This window comes from Pseudophryne corroboree, chromosome 1 (assembly GCF_028390025.1).
Source record: "Pseudophryne corroboree isolate aPseCor3 chromosome 1, aPseCor3.hap2, whole genome shotgun sequence".
Taxonomy (NCBI): Eukaryota; Metazoa; Chordata; class Amphibia; order Anura; family Myobatrachidae; genus Pseudophryne; species Pseudophryne corroboree.
In genome coordinates, this window is record NC_086444.1 from 1,179,408,110 (window position 1) to 1,179,426,532 (window position 18,423).

An 18,423-nucleotide genomic window follows, 5' to 3' on the forward strand; every position below is an offset into this window, starting at 1 on the left:
TATCCCCCTCTCACCTTCCCCTCCTCCTCTGTAACTGTCTCCCCCTCTCACCTTACCCTTCTCCTCTGTAACTGTATCCCCTCCTCTCACCTTCCCTTCCTCCTCCTGTATCTGTATCCCCCCCCCCAAAATTCCCTTCCTTCTCTGTAACTGTATCCCCCTCTCACCTTACCCTTCTCCTCTGTAACTGTATCCCCTCCTCTCACCTTCCCTTCCTCCTCCTGTATCTGTATCCCCCCCCCCCCCCCCCCCCAAATTCCCTTCCTTCTCTGTAACTATTTCCCCCTCTTACCTTTCCCTCCGCCTCTCTCACCTTCCCTTCCTCCTCCTGTATCTGTACTCTCTCTCCCTCTCTTTCTCTCCCCTCACCATATATGTCCCTAGTCTGTCTTGGTTACGTCTGAGCTGTAATCTGTCACATTACTCTTGGCTGCCTTGTCTTGCATTGTTCTCAGCAGTCATAGTAAGGTTTCCAGCATGATGTCAGTTGCAGCTCAGCTAATAATGAGACGGCTAAGTATTCCTGCTTCTCATCAAACCATGTTCATTGCATGTAATTTGGATTTCACTTTTTCCCTCCATGGTGATATCATCTTTTACTGCTGATAAAGGATACATCGTGTGTAAGTATATTTCTAAACACTGCTACTAATATGTCCTACTGAAGTGTTACTGCCTGGTTTCCCGGTGTCTTGTTCTGTTATACTAAAATAAAGACTATAGAAATAAATATATATATATATATATATATATATGCTTCAGGGGGTAACATAAAACAGGTCTATGAACAGTAGAGATGGACAGAGAAAGAAGATGGCTGTTATGTGACAGCTGTCCATCCAAAGACTGATCATTTAGACTTGTAAAGAAGACAATATGTAGGTGGCATCCTATGAAGTGTACTGGTATTTGAGATATAACATAACTCATTTGCCACACTAGTTTTGAAAAACAAAAACTGCATTATAGAAAAACACTATATGATGGAAGATACCATGTGTGGAATTCAAATGTTTGAAAAGTCGGTTGTGTGTCTGTTTTTTCCTGTCTATTAGATAGGAAAAAACAGACTCCCAACTGACACTTCAAACATTTGAATCTTCCCCCATGTATCATGTTAAAGCAATGTATTAAAAAGGTACAATGTAAGAATTTACATATCAAATAGCAGTACATTTAGAATAATAGCAATGCAAAAATGTTGAGTCGAATAGCTGTATTGCCAGACTGAGACAAATGGCGGCGTCAGACTGTTTCAAATGGTGGCGGCGGCGTCAGACTGTTTCAAATGGTGGCGGCGGCGTCAGACTGAGTCAAATGGTGGCGTCAGACTGAGTCAGATGGCGGCGCGTGTCAGAATGCAGTGTCAAAATTAATCAAATAGAATCGATGGGGTACTTGCTGGAATTCTGCGTGACCAGAATTACGTGTCGGTAAGCAGCTAATGATACTGATCCATCATACAACACCCCACAAGTTCTTCAAATAATTCACATACGCCCCCACACTGCGCCATTCCCAATGTTTATTACTTTGGATAAATGGCAGTCCTCTTCCTAGAGGTGCCATCTATACATTGTCTTCTTTGCATCCACTTCTGTAATAATGAAGCAGTGAGATCTTTTCATTGTAGCATCCCAGCATGCCTTGCAAGCCAAGAATAGAAAGTGGACAGCCTGTTCTGTGTGTTTTGTAGTACTGCAGGGCCCAGCATGCCTCGGGGTGGTGCGGTTTGCCGATCTCTGACCTTATACATGTTATGATAACTCATGTTGTCTCCACTGTTACGTGATCCTCGCGATAATTCTGCCTTGGATTGTGTTCAAAACCAACAGAAAGTCCCCAAATGTATCACTTACTAGTCTGTTTCTGTTACATAGTGTGTGACAGGAGTTTGGGTTCCAGCCGGATCTCACATAGGGGGTAATTCCAAGTTGATCGCAGCAGGAAATTTTTTAGCAGTTGGGCAAAACCATGTGCACTGCAGGGGGGGCAGATATAACATGTGCAGAGAGAGTTAGATTTGGGTGGGTTATTTTGTTTCTGTGCAGGGTAAATACTGGCTGCTTTATTTTTACACTGCAATTTAGATTGCAGATTGAACTCACCACACCCAAATCTAACTCTCTCTGCACATGTTATATCTGCCTCCCTGCAGTGCACATGGTTTTGCCCAACTGCTAAAAAATGTCCTGCTGCGATCAACTTGGAATTACCCCCCTAGATCTAACCAATGCGTTTTGTTGTCCATGTCAATAAGTGACTCACTACGATGCCTTAAACACATTTTCTCTGACGTCCTAGTGGATGCTGGGAACTCCGTAAGGACCATGGGGAATAGCGGCTCCGCAGGAGACTGGGCACAAATAGAAAGCTTTAGTACTACCTGGTGTGCACTGGCTCCTCCCCCTATGACCCTCCTCCAAGCCTCAGTTAGATTTTTGTGCCCGAACGAGAAGGGTGCACACTAGGGGCTCTCCTGAGCTTCTTAGTGAAAGTTTTAGTTTAGGTTTTTTATTTTCAGTGAGACCTGCTGGCAACAGGCTCACTGCATCGAGGGACTAAGGGGAGAAGAAGCGAACTCACCTGCGTGCAGAGTGGATTGGGCTTCTTGGCTACTGGACACCATTAGCTCCAGAGGGACCGATCACAGGCCCAGCCTTGGAGCTCGGTCCCAGAGCCGCGCCGCCGGCCCCCTTACAGAGCCAGAAGCAAGAAGAGTCCGGCAAATCGGCGGCAGAAGACATCCTGTCTTCCACAAGGTAGCGCACAGCACTGCAGCTGTGCGCCATTGCTTCTCAGCACACTTCACACTCCGGTCACTGAGGGTGCAGGGCGCTGGGGGGGGGGGGGCGCCCTGAGCAGCAATAGAAACACCTTGGCTGGCTAAAAATATATCACATATAGCTCCTGGGCTATATGGATGAATTTTAACCCCTGCCAGATTTTCACAAAAAGCGGGAGAAAGGCTGCCGAGAAGGGGGCGGAGCCTATCTCCTCAGCACACAGGCGCCATTTTCCCTCACAGCTCCGCTGGAAGGACGTCTCCCTGACTCTCCCCTGCAGTCCTGCACTACAGAAACAGGGTAAAAAAGAGAGGGGGGCACTAATTGGCGGGATATTAACAATACAGCAGCTATAAGGGAGAAACACTTATATAAGGTTGTCCCTATATCTATATACAGGTTGAGTATCCCTTATCCAAAATGCTTGGGACCAGAGGTATTTTGGATATCAGATTTTTCTGTATTTTGGAATAATTGCATACCATAATGAGATATGATGGTGATGGGACCCAAGTCTAAGCACAGAATGCATTTATGTTTCATATACATCTTATACACACAGCCTGAATGTCATTTAATACAATATTTTTTATAACTTTGTGCATTAAACAAAGTGTGTGTACATTCACACAATTCATTTATGTTTCATATACACCTTATACACACAGCCTGAAGGTCATTTAATAAAATATTTTTAATAAATTTGTGTATTAAACAAAGTTTGTGTACATTGAACCATCAAAAAACAAAGGTTTCACTATCTCAGTCTCACTCAAAAAAGTCCGTATTTCGGAATATTCTGTATTTCGGAATATTTGGATATGGGATACTCAACCTGTATAGCGCTCTGGTGTGTGCTGGCATACTCTCCCTCTGTCTCCCCAAAGGGCTAGTGGGGTCCTGTCCTCTATCAGAGCATTCCCTGTGCGTGTGCTGTGTGTCGGTACGTTTGTGTCGACATGTATGAGGAGGAAAATGATGTGGAGGCGGGGCAATTGCCTATAATAGAGATGTCACCCCCTAAGGAGTCGACACCTGAGTGGATGGCTTTATGGAAGGATTTACGTGACAGTGTCCGCTCCTTACAAAAGACGGTTGATGACATGAGACAGCCGACTAATCAGCTAGTCCCTGTCCAGGCGTCTCAGAAACCATCAGGGGCTCTAAAAAGGCCGTTACCTCAGGTGGTGGATACTGACGTCGACACGGATACTGAATCCAGTGTCGACGGTGAGGAGACAAACGTGACTTCCAGTAGGGCCACACGTTACATGATCACGGCAATGAGAGAGGTGTTAAACATTTCTGATACTGCAAGTACCACTAAAAAGGGTATTATGTGGGGTGTGAAAAAACTACCTGTAGTTTTTCCTGAATCAGACGAATTAAATGAGGTGTGTGATGAAGCGTGGGTTTCCCCCGATAAAAAACTGATAATTTCTAAAAAGTTATTGGCATTATACCCTTTCCCGCCAGAGGTTAGGGCGCGTTGGGAAACACCCCCTAGAGTGGATAAAGCACTCACACGCTTATCAAAACAAGTGGCACTACCGTCTCCTGATACGGCCGCCCTCAAGGAACCAGGTGACAGAAAACTGGAAAATATCCTAAAAAGTATATACACACATACTGGTGTTATACTGCGACCAGCAATCGCCTCAGCCTGGATGTGCAGCGCTGGGGTAGCTTGGTCGGATTCCCTGACTGAAAATATTGATACCCTGGATAGGGACAGTATATTGTTGACTATAGAGCATTTAAAAGATGCATTTCTATATATGCGAGATGCACAGAGGGATATTTCCACTCTGGCTTCAAGAGTGAGTGCGCTGTCCATTTCTGCCAGAAGAGGATTATGGACGCGACAGTGGTCAGGTGATGCGGACTCTAAACGGCATATGGAAATATTGCCTTATAAAGGGGAGGAGTTATTTGGGGTCGGTCTATCGGACCTGGTGGCCACGGCAACTGCTGGGAAATCCACATTTTTACCCCAGGTAGCCTCTCAACATAAAAAGACGCCGTCTTATCCGGCTCAGTCCTTTCGTCCCCATAAGGGCAAGCGGGCAAAAGGTTCCTCTTTTCTGCCCCGGGGCAGAGGAAGGGGAAAAAGACTGCAACAGACAGCCACTTCCCAGGAACAAAAGCCCTCCCCCGCTTCTGCCAAGTCCTCAGCATGACGCTGGGGCCTTACAAGCGGACTCAGGCACGGTGGGGGCCCGTCTCAAGAATTTCAGCGCGCAGTGGGCTCACTCGCAAGGGACCCCTGGATCCTGCAAGTAGTATCTCAGGGGTACAAATTGGAGTTCGAGACGTCTCCCCCTCGCCGGTTCCTGAAGTCTGCTTTACCAACGTCTCCCTCCGACAGGGAGGCAGTATTGGAGGCAGTTCACAAGCTGTATTCCCAGCAGGTGATAATCAAGGTACCCCTCCTGCAACAAGGGAAGGGGTATTATTCCACGCTGTTTGTGGTACCGAAGCCGGACGGCTCGGCGAGACCAATTTTAAATCTGAAGTCTTTGAACACTTACATACAGAGGTTCAAATTCAAGATGGAGTCACTCAGGGCAGTGATCGCGAACCTGGAAGAGGGGGACTATATGGTGTCTCTGGACATCAAAGATGCCTACCTCCATGTCCCCATTTACCCTTCTCATCAAGGGTACCTCAGGTTTGTGGTAGAAAACTGTCACTATCAGTTTCAGACGCTGCCGTTTGGATTATCCACGGCACCTCGGGTCTTTACCAAGGTAATGGCCGAAATGATGATTCTTCTTCGAAGAAAAGGCGTTTTAATTATCCCTTACTTGGACGATCTCCTGATAAGAGCAAGATCCAGAGAACAGTTAGTAGTCGGAGTAGCCCTATCTCAAGTAGTGCTACGGCAGCACGGCTGGATTCTAAATATCCCAAAATCGCAGCTGATTCCGACAACACGTCTTCTGTTCCTAGGGATGATTCTGGACACAGTCCAGAAAAAGGTGTTCCTTCCGGAAGAAAAAGCCAGGGAGTTATCCGACCTAGTCAGAAACCTCCTGAAACCAGGGCAAGTCTCAGTGCATCAATGCACAAGAGTCCTGGGAAAGATGGTAGCTTCCTACGAAGCGATTCCATTCGGCAGATTCCACGCAAGAACGTTCCAGTGGGATCTGCTGGACAAATGGTCCGGATCGCATCTTCAGATGCATCAGCGGATAACCCTGTCCCCAAGGACAAGGGTGTCTCTTCTGTGGTGGTTGCAGAGTGCTCATCTTCTAGAGGGCCGCAGATTCGGCATTCAGGACTGGGTCCTGGTGACCACGGATGCCAGCCTGAGAGGCTGGGGAGCAGTCACACAGGGAAGAAATTTCCAGGGCTTGTGGTCAAGCCTGGAGACATCACTTCACATAAATATCCTGGAGCTAAGGGCCATCTACAATGCTCTAAGCCTAGCAAGACCTCTGCTTCAAGGTCAGCCGGTGCTGATCCAGTCGGACAACATCACGGCAGTCGCCCACGTAAACAGACAGGGCGGCACAAGAAGCAGGAGGGCAATGACAGAAGTTGCAAGGATTCTTCGCTGGGCGGAAAATCATGTGATAGCACTGTCAGCAGTGTTCATTCCGGGAGTGGACAACTGGGAAGCAGACTTCCTCAGCAGGCACGACCTCCACCCGGGAGAGTGGGGACTTCACCCAGAAGTTTTCCACATGATTGTGAACCGTTGGGAAAAACCAAAGGTGGACATGATGGCGTCACGCCTCAACAAAAAACTAGACCGGTATTGCGCCAGGTCACGGGACCCTCAGGAAATAGCTGTGGACGCTCTGGTAACACCGTGGGTGTACCAGTCAGTGTATGTGTTCCCTCCTCTGCCTCTCATACCCAAGGTACTGAGAATCATAAGAAGGAGAGGAGTAAGGACTATACTCGTGGCTCCGGATTGGCCAAGAAGGACTTGGTACCCGGAACTTCAAGAGATGCTCACGGAGGACCCGTGGCCTCTACCTCTACGAAGGGACCTGCTCCAGCAGGGACCCTGTCTGTTCCAAGACTTACCGCGGCTGCGTTTGACGGCATGGCGGTTGAACGCCGGATCCTGAAGGAAAAAGGCATTCCGGATGAAGTCATCCCTACCCTGATCAAAGCCAGGAAGGATGTAACCGTGCAGCATTATCACCGTATTTGGCGTAAATATGTTGCGTGGTGCGAGGCCAGGAAGGCCCCTACAGAGGAATTTCAACTGGGTCGTTTCCTGCATTTCCTGCAAACAGGACTGTCTATGGGCCTAAAATTAGGGTCCATTAAGCTTCAAATTTCGGCCCTGTCGATCTTCTTCCAAAAAGAACTGGCTTCAGTTCCTGAAGTTCAGACGTTTGTCAAAGGGGTGCTGCATATACAGCCTCCTTTTGTGCCTCCAGTGGCACCTTGGGATCTCAATGTGGTTTTGGGGTTCCTAAAATCACATTGGTTTGAACCACTCACCACTGTGGACTTAAAATATCTCACATGGAAAGTGGTAATGCTATTGGCCCTGGCTTCAGCCAGGCGCGTGTCAGAATTGGCGGCTTTATCCTATAAAAGCCCTTACCTAATTTTTCATACGGATAGGGCAGAATTGAGGACTCGTCCTCAATTTCTCCCTAAGGTGGTTTCAGCGTTTCACCTGAACCAGCCTATTGTGGTGCCTGTGGCTACTAGGGACTTGGAGGACTCCAAGTTGCTGGACGTAGTCAGGGCCCTGAAAATATACGTTTCCAGGACGGCTGGAGTCAGAAAATCTGACTCGCTGTTTATACTGTATGCACCCAACAAGCTGGGTGCTCCTGCTTCTAAGCAGACTATTGCTCGTTGGATTTGTAGTACAATTCAGCTTGCACATTCTGTGGCAGGCCTGCCACAGCCAAAATCTGTAAAAGCCCATTCCACACGGAAAGTGGGCTCATCTTGGGCGGCCGCCCGAGGTGTCTCGGCTTTACAACTTTGCCGAGCAGCTACTTGGTCAGGGGCAAACACGTTTGCTAAATTCTACAAATTTGATACCCTGGCTGAGGAGGACCTGGAGTTCTCTCATTCGGTGCTGCAGAGTCATCCGCACTCTCCCGCCCGTTTGGGAGCTTTGGTATAATCCCCATGGTCCTTACGGAGTTCCCAGCACCCACTAGGACGTCAGAGAAAATAAGAATTTACTTACCGATAATTCTATTTCTCATAGTCCGTAGTGGATGCTGGGCGCCCATCCCAAGTGCGGATTGTCTGCAATACTTGTACATAGTTATTGTTACCTAAATCGGGTTATTGTTGTAGTGAGCCATCTTTTCTAGAGGCTCCTCTGTTTATCATACTGTTAACTGGGTTCAGATCACAAGTTATACGGTGTGATTGGTGTGGCTGGTATGAGTCTTACCCGGATTCAAAATCCTTCCTTATTGTGTACGCTCGTCCGGGCACAGTATCCTAACTGAGGCTTGGAGGAGGGTCATAGGGGGAGGAGCCAGTGCACACCAGGTAGTACTAAAGCTTTCTATTTGTGCCCAGTCTCCTGCGGAGCCGCTATTCCCCATGGTCCTTACGGAGTTCCCAGCATCCACTACGGACTATGAGAATAGAATTATCGTTAAGTAAATTCTTATTTTGACCTGTTATTTTAGGTGTGTCGTCCCTAACAGTCCCCTCCCTCTTGTTTTCCAGTCTCCGCTTATCATGCTGTGTGCGCTGGGCCTGATTAAGAGACGAACGCTATGCCAATGTTCCGCGCTACTCGGCTGTTATCGGCAGACTGCGCATATGTTGCGATCGCACTGTGCATGCATCAAGGTGCCGCTGCGTTACCGCTCGCAATGAATGTATTTAGTCACAACGTGATTAACAGGAAGGGTTAAACAGGGCAAAAATGCAGGTGTGTCATGGGTGTATTTGGGGCATGTACCTGCCACAGCTGCGAGCACTTACGAGCAAAAACTTGGCGCCTTGTGTTGCTACAGTGTCTAGTCTGCGTATCCATAGTGTCCTTGCGTATACAGTAGGCTGCGAATGTGTACGCAATTGTGAATAAATTGCGGTAGCTCCAGTGGGCATCTTTAATTCTGGGCAGCAGCGTCACTTAAGGATATCTGCAGTTGCGATGCGGAGAAAATAGCACTTGTAGCTGCATTAGCGTCCCCCTCTGAATCAGGCCCCCTGTTCATATATGCTGAGATTCAGAAGCTGTAAAGCCAACACAAGGAACACAAATAACAGTACCCCACACAATTCTCCTTTCCCAATCACCCTTCTCCACCCCCACCGTACATTGTACCAAATGATTATAAAATCCAGATTACGTTTACTGCTTTTACTTACAGTAAATACAATAACACCGGGACTATGCATCACCCAGCACATGTAGTATGTTAGAATTACAGAGCCTCTTATAAAAGGGCTTCTCTGAAAATGCTCCTCGTTCTCTCACTCCTTCTCTCTCCAACTCCCTCTCTATCTCTCTCCCCCTGCTATCTCTATCTCCATCACCCTCACTCACCCTCTCTATACTCCCTTTCTATCTCCTTCCCTCCCCATCTCCACTCCTCTGTCTTTCCATATCTTTCTCTCCATCACCTTTGCTCACCCTGGACCTCCCTCTCACCCCCTTCTCTCCCTATCTCCTTCCCTCCCTGCCCCCCTCTCTCTCTATATTTATCCCCTCCCTCTTTCTCTCATCACCTTTCTTCATCCTCTCTCCCCCCCCCCCCCCCCCCGCCCCCTCAAGCTCTCTCTCTCTCCCTTCTCCCTCTCCCTCACTGGGGCAAATGTAATTGCCTACACATGGTGCAGGCGTCAACGAGATCCTAGCGAGCCTGCCCACTGTTTTAAAGTGGAAACCTGATTTTGCTTTTTAAATGATTGCCTCTTGAATACATCAGGCAGACTCAGCGGGTGGGATCTCAGCAGTGCCTGCAAGTCACAGGTTATTACATTTACCCATTAGCACAACTGTTCTAGCTCCCTAAGAACTTGCACAGTACATCCGGATGCGTGCTATAGAGTAGCAGTCCGACACTTGCTGTGATTGGATGAGAAAGCTTATCTAACATTCTGTGTTGTGTCTAGAAACAGAGATCGTTTTTATTGTGTAGATTATGTATATTATGTAGGCAAGCTGGGCATAGAATGTTCTAATTCATTTATTTTATGTAAAACCGAGGCTCTCTGACATCTCTGGGTGCCCTGCCTCTCACACTCTATAGCCGCTTTAAAGCAGCAGGCTGAAGTGTTCTACCACCCACATGTTAATGCAGTTTAAAGTCCATTGAAAAGGTGGTTTGCCTCTAACTAGTAACCTCTTCATGCTTCCCATTGATGAGTATTTGGATTAGTACATTTGGAGATGCAGTAAGTTGGTTGGCAGAAAAATAGAGAATTTCTCATTGCTCTAAATCCTGACTGTACTACATGCTCTGTCTCCTGGATTATTCAGCTAAATATCCATTTACCATGTGTCTGAACCATCCGGAAGCCGTCTGCATTAAAGTAGGTTATTGCCCTCTATGGCACTGCAGTGCCCTCAGTATTGTGCATTAGCAAAGTTACAGTGATCCTACCGGAGGGAACCATGCCTTGCCATACTAACTGCCTGCCACCCATCTATCCTCTTCCTTTGTTCATTCTGTGTTCTCTCTGCCTTTATCAGGATGAAAGACCCCAGCCGGAAGAACAACGTCTTCGCCCAGTTTCGGAAGAATGAGAGGGACAAGCAGAAGCTCATCGAAACCGTGGCCAAGCAGCTCCGGGGGCTGATCAACAGCCACCATTCATAAAAGAGCTTACATGGATGGCCGGGCAGTGCCCACCATACACTGAACAAAACCTGAGCGCCGCTAGTATATATCTCTTTCAGGGGGGGCCTGCTGCCCCGCGGAGCGTGCGGTTTCTTCCTAGGGTAAATAAGGGGTTATAGGATTTTATAATGCTTTTGCCAGGTTTGGGTGAATGTTCCTTACTATTGCACTGATCTAGTAGTTGTCTGACATGTCACATGCTGACATTGTGCTGGGGTAATGTGTGTTATTACTGGAAGGATTGGCAGTGTCTCCTCCGGCATGGGTTCTAGGCCATGTTAGAGGCATTACTTTCTGTATTACTTGCCCTCTCCTGCAGGGAAGTGTACCGTGTCTGCAGCTACTGCTGACCATCCAGCCCCCAACTCTTACTGTCTTTCTATAGCATTGTAGTTAAGCTACTTCAATTTGCAGAGAGTTTATTGGTTAATAGGAAACTACTAGTCTTACCAGTGAGGAGGACTCTCAGGGCGTTACTGTTCAGATACTTATCATTGGTGCCATCAAAGCTGATTTGTGCTTCATGTGGTGCAGCGCGCAAGTCGTATCATCAAGTGTTGTAAGGCACAGCCATGTCCCACTAATAGGCCCCAGTCTTCCAAATCCCCTAAAGCAGTGTTCAATGTTTAGAGCAGATCAAATAATTGTATTGTTCCTTCAGTGGCTGTTGGAAGTGGGCAAGCCCACTCTTCCAGCATAACTTGTACCAGGTTCCTGAAACCCAATAGTTGGATCATCTTCTCAGCACTGGAATCTAATGCAGGTCAGCTGGAGCAGTGTTCAGCCTCTGGCTAAATGCTGCATTCATATTTCGTGGCATAGGGCTCGTTAGTCCTTCGGAATATAGGCAGCTTTGATACTAAACCAGATCCCTGTTCGGGGGGTACGTTCCTGTAGTGCTGGGAAGTCTAGCGGTCAAAGTGAATGCAGTGTGTATTCTTCTGTACTGTGTACATGGTGAATGCACGGCAGACATACACGTGTGTTCCTCACCCTGGGAAGTGACAGGAAGCCAGCAGATTTATACTCCAAGAAGATGGCTGTGTCCTCCAGCGTAATGAGCATCTGGCAGAAGTATATGGTATTTTGAAGCGATAAGCACAGCTTTCATCTCTCACTAGCAGTGTATGTGTTCCGCATTGTTCACCAGGTAACACTAAAATAACAAATTAACTTGTACATGTGTTAAAATAACATCTAGTGGCCGATGGAGAGAGTTTTCTACAATGTGTTTTATGCATCCTAGGAGGATAATACTAGTCTAACCTGTAACACGAGACTAGATCCTGGATTACCCATAGAGAATAAATAATATTACCACCTTCCAGAAACATAGGAGCTGCCGATATGAAGAGCCAGGGCTGGGTACTGCGATTCCCGCCAGTTACCGGATATTACATGGGAAAGCCTACATACAGTGCAAACGCATCCAGCTCTGTTAGGGTATGGGAATGTTTACATGTATATTTGTCCGTCTCACGAGACCCTTTGTCTTGTTTGATACATTTGTATTTTAGGCACTGTAGTCCTCTAACTGTCCTGAGGTAGGTTCTGTTCATGATAAGTAGTGGCTTCCTGGATTTAACGTGTCCAGGCGGCTTTGAGATAAACGAGATCTTTCCTTAAAGAGGAATTTTAGACAGTGCTGTTTATTACTCCTGTTGTACCCCACAGTCCTATTACAAAGCAAGGCTTATTTCTCCTGTAAGTCTGATCCAGCCGTTCTGCATAACTGACAGACTATCAGGACCCAGCTGAAGCGATCTGGATGTTTGGAGATGTGCCGGCTAGGCTGGATGGGGTGTTGGCAGCGTTTCCCATCTGATGACGTCACATGCAGGAAACAGTGTTTCCCCGGCCAATGCACAACTTATATTTTTGTAAACAACCATTTGGCAAATTGAACAGGCAATAAAACATTTTTGCTTCATGTTGCGGCGTTACTAAGAGGCCCTTAGTTTGCACTTCTACAGTATGTCCATAAACAGTCCTGGATGACACCTCATCTGATGGTTTATATACAGGAATTGCCATTAACGCCGCCTTTTAAAATGTAACGGTCGCCTGCAAACCACGGACAAAGCTATTCCTGGGGTAGCCCAATGTGACTGCTGCCTTTCACTGAGTAATAGCCCTTACAGAGGCGTAGACTTCCTAATGAGTTGGTTGGTTCCACCCACAAAATGGCTGCCTACAGGTGGCTTCCATTTTTACGGCATCATGATGGTGTTAAACCTACTTGACGATAGAGTGTTCAGGATGACAAAGGGAAAATAGTCTAGCAATTCGCAGGAGGGAGACTTCTTTTGGGGATCCCCATGCAAGAACGCACTTTTAGCTCCTCTTCTGCCGGAGGGGAGTGTGACTATGTCTAAGGTGGAGGCCATGATGATGTAGTCGGAGCCTTCGCATGTTTTTTTGTTTTTATTATTCAATGTACAATATGAGCTGCAAGAAAATAAGTCCCCTCGGTGGTGGATGCAGCGCAGGTTTTACCAACACCTGGAGCATGTTACCATGTGTTCCAGTGTGACTGTCGCTGCCACACCCGCTGTATTATAAAACACTCCTTACAGAACCAGAATAAATAATATACTAAGTGCAACTTGTTTTAGTCCTCTTCATTCACTACCTCCGCGGCTTTCATCAATAAATATACAGTGTGCTGTTATACATCTCCTGTGTTGTACCATACCCTGAGGCATGCAATGATCCGGAATCCTCTACTACGTTTCATCAGGGGAAGAACTATCCCTTTTATTAGGCTCATTATTCTGTGATTACTGCGTGTGGGCAATAATTTAATTTCACTCTAGTTTGTATTTATTTGCCATGTTATAGCATTATTATTATTATTATTGTTATGCATGTTATCAGGCTGAGTGAGCTGACGCGTTTCTGCAAGTAACCAAACTTGCCCATTGTACATCTGCTCTCAGTACCTGGATTTTCAAAGTTTCTGCACAAATGTGACCTTTATATGTGATCAGGTTTTCAGCATAGTCATACAAGTGGGTGAGAGAAAGATAAATGAAGTAGCACCTACGCAATTATACTTTTCATTCATTCATTGATCAAAGTGATAGGTCATATTAGTGTCAGGAGTGTAATACAGCAATAACCTATTAGTAGAAGTTTAGAAATAACTAATAGGACAAGTGAGTTGCTCACGGTGGGAAAATTACAACAGGTGGACCAAATAAAAAAATAACAAAAATAAATGTGTTTTTATATATATATATATATATATATATATATATACACATACATACATACATACATACATACATACATACATACAGTGGTGCAAAAAAAGTATTTGTGCAAGTTGACCCACTTAAAAAGATGAGAGAGGGCTGTAATTTCCATCATAGGTACACTTCAACTGTGAGAGACAGAATTTGAAAAAAAAAAAAAAAAATCTAGGAAATCACATTGTATGATTTTTAAACAATTTATTTGTATATTCTTGCAGAAAATAAATATTTGGACAATTAAAAAGTTTAACTCAATACTTTGTAATATAACCTCAGTTGGCAATTACAGAGGTCAAACATTTCCTGTAGTTTGTGACCAGGTTTGCACACACTGTAGCAGGTATTTTGGCCCACTCTTCCATGCAGATCTTCTCTAGATCTGTCATGTTTTGGGGCTGTCGCCGGGCAACACGGACTTTCAACTCCCTCCACAGATTTTCTATTAGGTTGAGGTCTGGAGACTGGCTAGGCCACTCCAGGACCTTGAAATGCTTCTTATGGAGCCACTCCTTAGTTGCCCGGGCGGTGTGTTTGTGGTCATTGTCATGCTGAAAGACCCAGCCGCGTTTCATCTTCAATGCTCTTACTGAGGGAAGTAGGTTTTTGCCCAAAATCTCACGATACATGGCCCCATTCATCCTCTCCTTAATACGGATCAGTCGTCCTGTCCCCTTTGCAGAAAAGCAGCCCCAAAGCATGATGTTTCCACCCCCATGCTTCACGGTGGGTATGGTGTTCTTGGGCTGCCATTCATCATTCTTCTCCTTCCAAACACGGCGAGTGGAGTTTATACCAAAAAGTTTGATTTTGCTCTCATCTGACCACATTACATTCTCCCAATCCTCCTCTGGATCATCCAGATGGTCACTGGCAAACTTTAGACTGGCATGGACATGTGCTGGTTTAAGCAGGGGGACCTTTCGGGCGCTGAAGGATTTCAATCCATGACAACGTAGTGTGTTACTAATGGTAACCTTTGTAACTGTGGTCCCAGCTCTCTTGAGGTCATTGACCAGGTCCCCCTGTGTAGTTCTGGGCTGATTCCTCACCGTTCTCAAGATCATTGATATCCCACGAGGTGAGATCTTGCATGGAGCCTCAGGTCGAGGGAGATTGTCAGTGATCTTGTATTTCTTCCATTTTTTTTTATTTTTTATAATTGCTCCAACAGTTGATCTCTTCTCACTAAGCTCCTTGCCTATTGTCGAGTAGCTCATTTCAGCCTTGTGCAGCTGTACAATTTTGTCCCTGGTGACCTTAGACAGCTCTCTGGTCTTGGCCTTGGAGGAGGGGTAGCAGTCTGACTGTTTGAGGGTGTGGACAGGTGTCTTTTATACAGATAACCGGTTCAAACAGGTGCCATTAATACAGGTAACGAGTGGAGGATAGAAGAGCTTCTTAAAGAAGTAGTAACATGTCTGTGAGAGCCAGAAATCTTGCTGCTTGGTAGGTGTCCAAATATTTATTTTCCACAAGAATATACAAGTAAATTGTTTCAAAATCATACAATGTGATTTCCTGTTTTTTTTGTTTTGTTTTTTTTCTTCCCAGATTCTGTCTCTCACAGTTGAAGTGTACCTATGATTGAAATTACAGATCTCTCTCATCTTTTTAAGTGGGTCAACTTGCACAATTGGTGGCTGTCCAAATACTTTTTTGCCCCACATATATAATATATATATATATATATATATATATCTCAGCAAAATTGTGTACAGGTGCGCTGGTCAATGTTCGGTTTCGACTTAGAAAATGGAAAAGAATTCTCAAGGTCGTCCAAAACTCTGGAGAATAGCACTGGTTTTCTAGCCTTTCAAAAAGCCGCTCCACCCCTCCTGTAGAAACTCCGGACTCCTGGCGTGAGATACTCGAGATACAGAAACAAAAGGAGGGGGCGCACATAGTGCAAATCACTTTTATTTAAAACCGGTAAAATCCCTTTAACAGCGGATCCACATTAACACACAGGATCACTGTGACTTAGAATCCACATGACATTACATGAATGAGACTCGTACCGAGGTTCTCACCCGTGTGGACTGGTTACCACATGATGTATACAAAGTAAATGCTCCAATCTCTCCCTGCCGGTTAGAGCTGTGCTGCACTGGGAACCTGGACCTCACACCATGCCAGCGGCTTACGGGACAACGCTGCGGCTCGTCAGGACGAAGCTACATGCGAAACTAGTAGAGGCGTGGCCTGCTAGACGTACCCATCTCCAAGCTGATCACTGGTCTGTGCCTTCTGCCTGTGTTGGTGTTTCCCGACAAACCTGTGGCGTTGTCCCGTAAGCCGCTGGCGCGGTGTGAGGTCCCGGTTCCCAGTGCAGCACAGCTCTTACCGGCAGGGAGAGATTGGATCATTTACTTTGTATACATCATGTGGTAACCAGTCTACACGGGTGCGAACCTCTGTACGAGTCTCATTCATTTAATGTGGATTCTGTGTCACAGTGATCTTATGTCTTAATCTGGATCCTCTGTTAAAAAGGGATTTTACCTGTTTTAAATAAAAGTGATTTTCACCATGATTTTCTCCTTTTGTTTCTGTATCTAGGGGAAAATATATATATATATATATATATATATATATATATATATATTAATATTATAATATAATATACACACACAGTGCATCCGGAAAGTATTTACAGCGCTGCACTTTTTTCACATTATGTTATATTACAGCCTTTTTCCAAAATGGAATAAATTAATTTTCTCTGACGTCCTAGTGGATGCTGGGACTTCCGTAAGGACCATGGGGAATAGCGGCTCCGCAGGAGACTGGGCACAAAAAGTAAAAGCTTTAGACTAGCTGGTGTGCACTGGCTCCTCCCCCTATGACCCTCCTCCAAGCCTCAGTTAGATTTTTGTGCCCGAACGAGAAGGGTGCATGCTAGGTGGCTCTCCTGAGCTGCTTAGAAGTAAAAGTTTAAATAGGTTTTTTATTTTCAGTGAGTCCTGCTGGCAACAGGCTCACTGCATCGTGGGACTAAGGGGAGAAGAAGCGAACTCACCTGCGTGCAGAGTGGATTGGGCTTCTTGGCTACTGGACATTAGCTCCAGAGGGACGATCACAGGTTCAGCCTGGATGGGTCCCGGAGCCGCGCCGCCGGCCCCCTTACAGAGCCAGAAGAGCGAAGAGGTCCGGAGAAATCGGCGGCAGAAGACGTTCCTGTCTTCAGATAAGGTAGCGCACAGCACTGCAGCTGTGCGCCATTGCTCTCAGTACACTTCACACTCCGGTCACTGAGGGTGCAGGGCGCTGGGGGGGGAGCGCCCTGAGACGCAATAAAACATGTTTAAACCTTATATGGCTAAAGAAATACATCACATATAGCTCCTGGGCTATATGGATGCATTTCACCCCTGCCAGTTTTCCTAAAAAAAGCGGGAGAAAAGGCCGCCGTGAAGGGGGCGGAGCCTATCTCCTCAGCACACAAGCGCCATTTTCCCTCACAGTTCCGCTGGAAGGAAGGCTCCCAGACTCTCCCCTGCAGTCCTGCTACAGAATCAGGGTAAAACAAGAGAGGGGGGGCACTATTGGCAGCTAATATAAAACAGCAGCTATAAAGGGAGTAACACTTACATAAGGTTATCCCTGTATATATATAGCGCTCTGGTGTGTGCTGGCAAACTCTCCCTCTGTCTCCCCAAAGGGCTCGTGGGGTCCTGTCCTCTTTCAGAGCATTCCCTGTGTGTGTGCTGGGTGTCGGTACGATTGTGTCGACATGTATGAGGAGGAAAATGATGTGGAAGCAGAGCAATTGCCTGTGTTAGTGATGTCACCCCCTAGGGAGTCGACACCTGACTGGATAGTCGTGTTTAAAGAATTACGTGACAGTGTCAGCACTTTGCAAAAAACTGTTGACGACATGAGACTGCCGGCAAATCAATTAGTGCCTGTTCAGGCGTCTCAGACACCGTCGGGGGCGCTAAAACGCCCGTTACCTCAGATGGTCGACACAGACACGGATACTGAATCCAGTGTCGACGGTGAGGAGACAAACGTAATGTCCAGTAGGGCCACACGTTACATGATCACTGCAATGAAGGAGGCATTGAATATTTCTGACACTACAAGTACCACAAAAAAGGGTATTATGTGGGGTGTGAAAAAACTACCAGTAGTTTTTCCTGAATCAGATGAATTAAATGAGGTGTGTGATAAAGCGTGGTTTTCCCCCGATAAAAAACTGCTGATTTCTAATAAATTATTGGCACTATACCCTTTCCCGCCAGAGGTTAGGGCACGTTGGGAAACACCCCCTAGGGTAGATAAGGCGCTCACACGCTTATCAAAACAAGTGGCGTTACCGTCTCCCGATACGGCCGCCCTTAAGGAACCAGCTGATAGAAGGCTGGAAAATATCCTAAAAGGTATATACACACATACTGGTGTTATACTGCGACCAGCAATCGCCTCAGCCTGGATGTGCAGTGCTGGAGTGGCTTGGTCGGATTCCCTGACTGAAAATATTGATACCCTGGATAGGGACAGTATATTATTAACTATAGAGCATTTAAAGGATGCATTACTATATATGCGAGATGCACAGAGGGATATTTGCACCCTGGCATC

The 18,423-nt window shown here is 46.2% G+C and overlaps 1 protein-coding gene across 2 annotated transcripts in view; it reads left to right on the top strand.

Moving 5' to 3' along the window:
• Positions 1-13,187, top strand: part of EXOC6B (exocyst complex component 6B) — a 395,920-nt gene extending 382,733 nt beyond the window's left edge. For both annotated transcript variants that reach the window (XM_063925254.1, XM_063925260.1), the window contains one exon: positions 10,435-13,187. In XM_063925254.1, the coding sequence (XP_063781324.1) occupies positions 10,435-10,561 (127 nt within the window). In that variant the 3' untranslated portion in view covers positions 10,562-13,187. The remainder of the gene's footprint in view (positions 1-10,434) is intronic.
• The last annotated feature ends 5,236 nt before the right edge of the window (positions 13,188-18,423 follow it).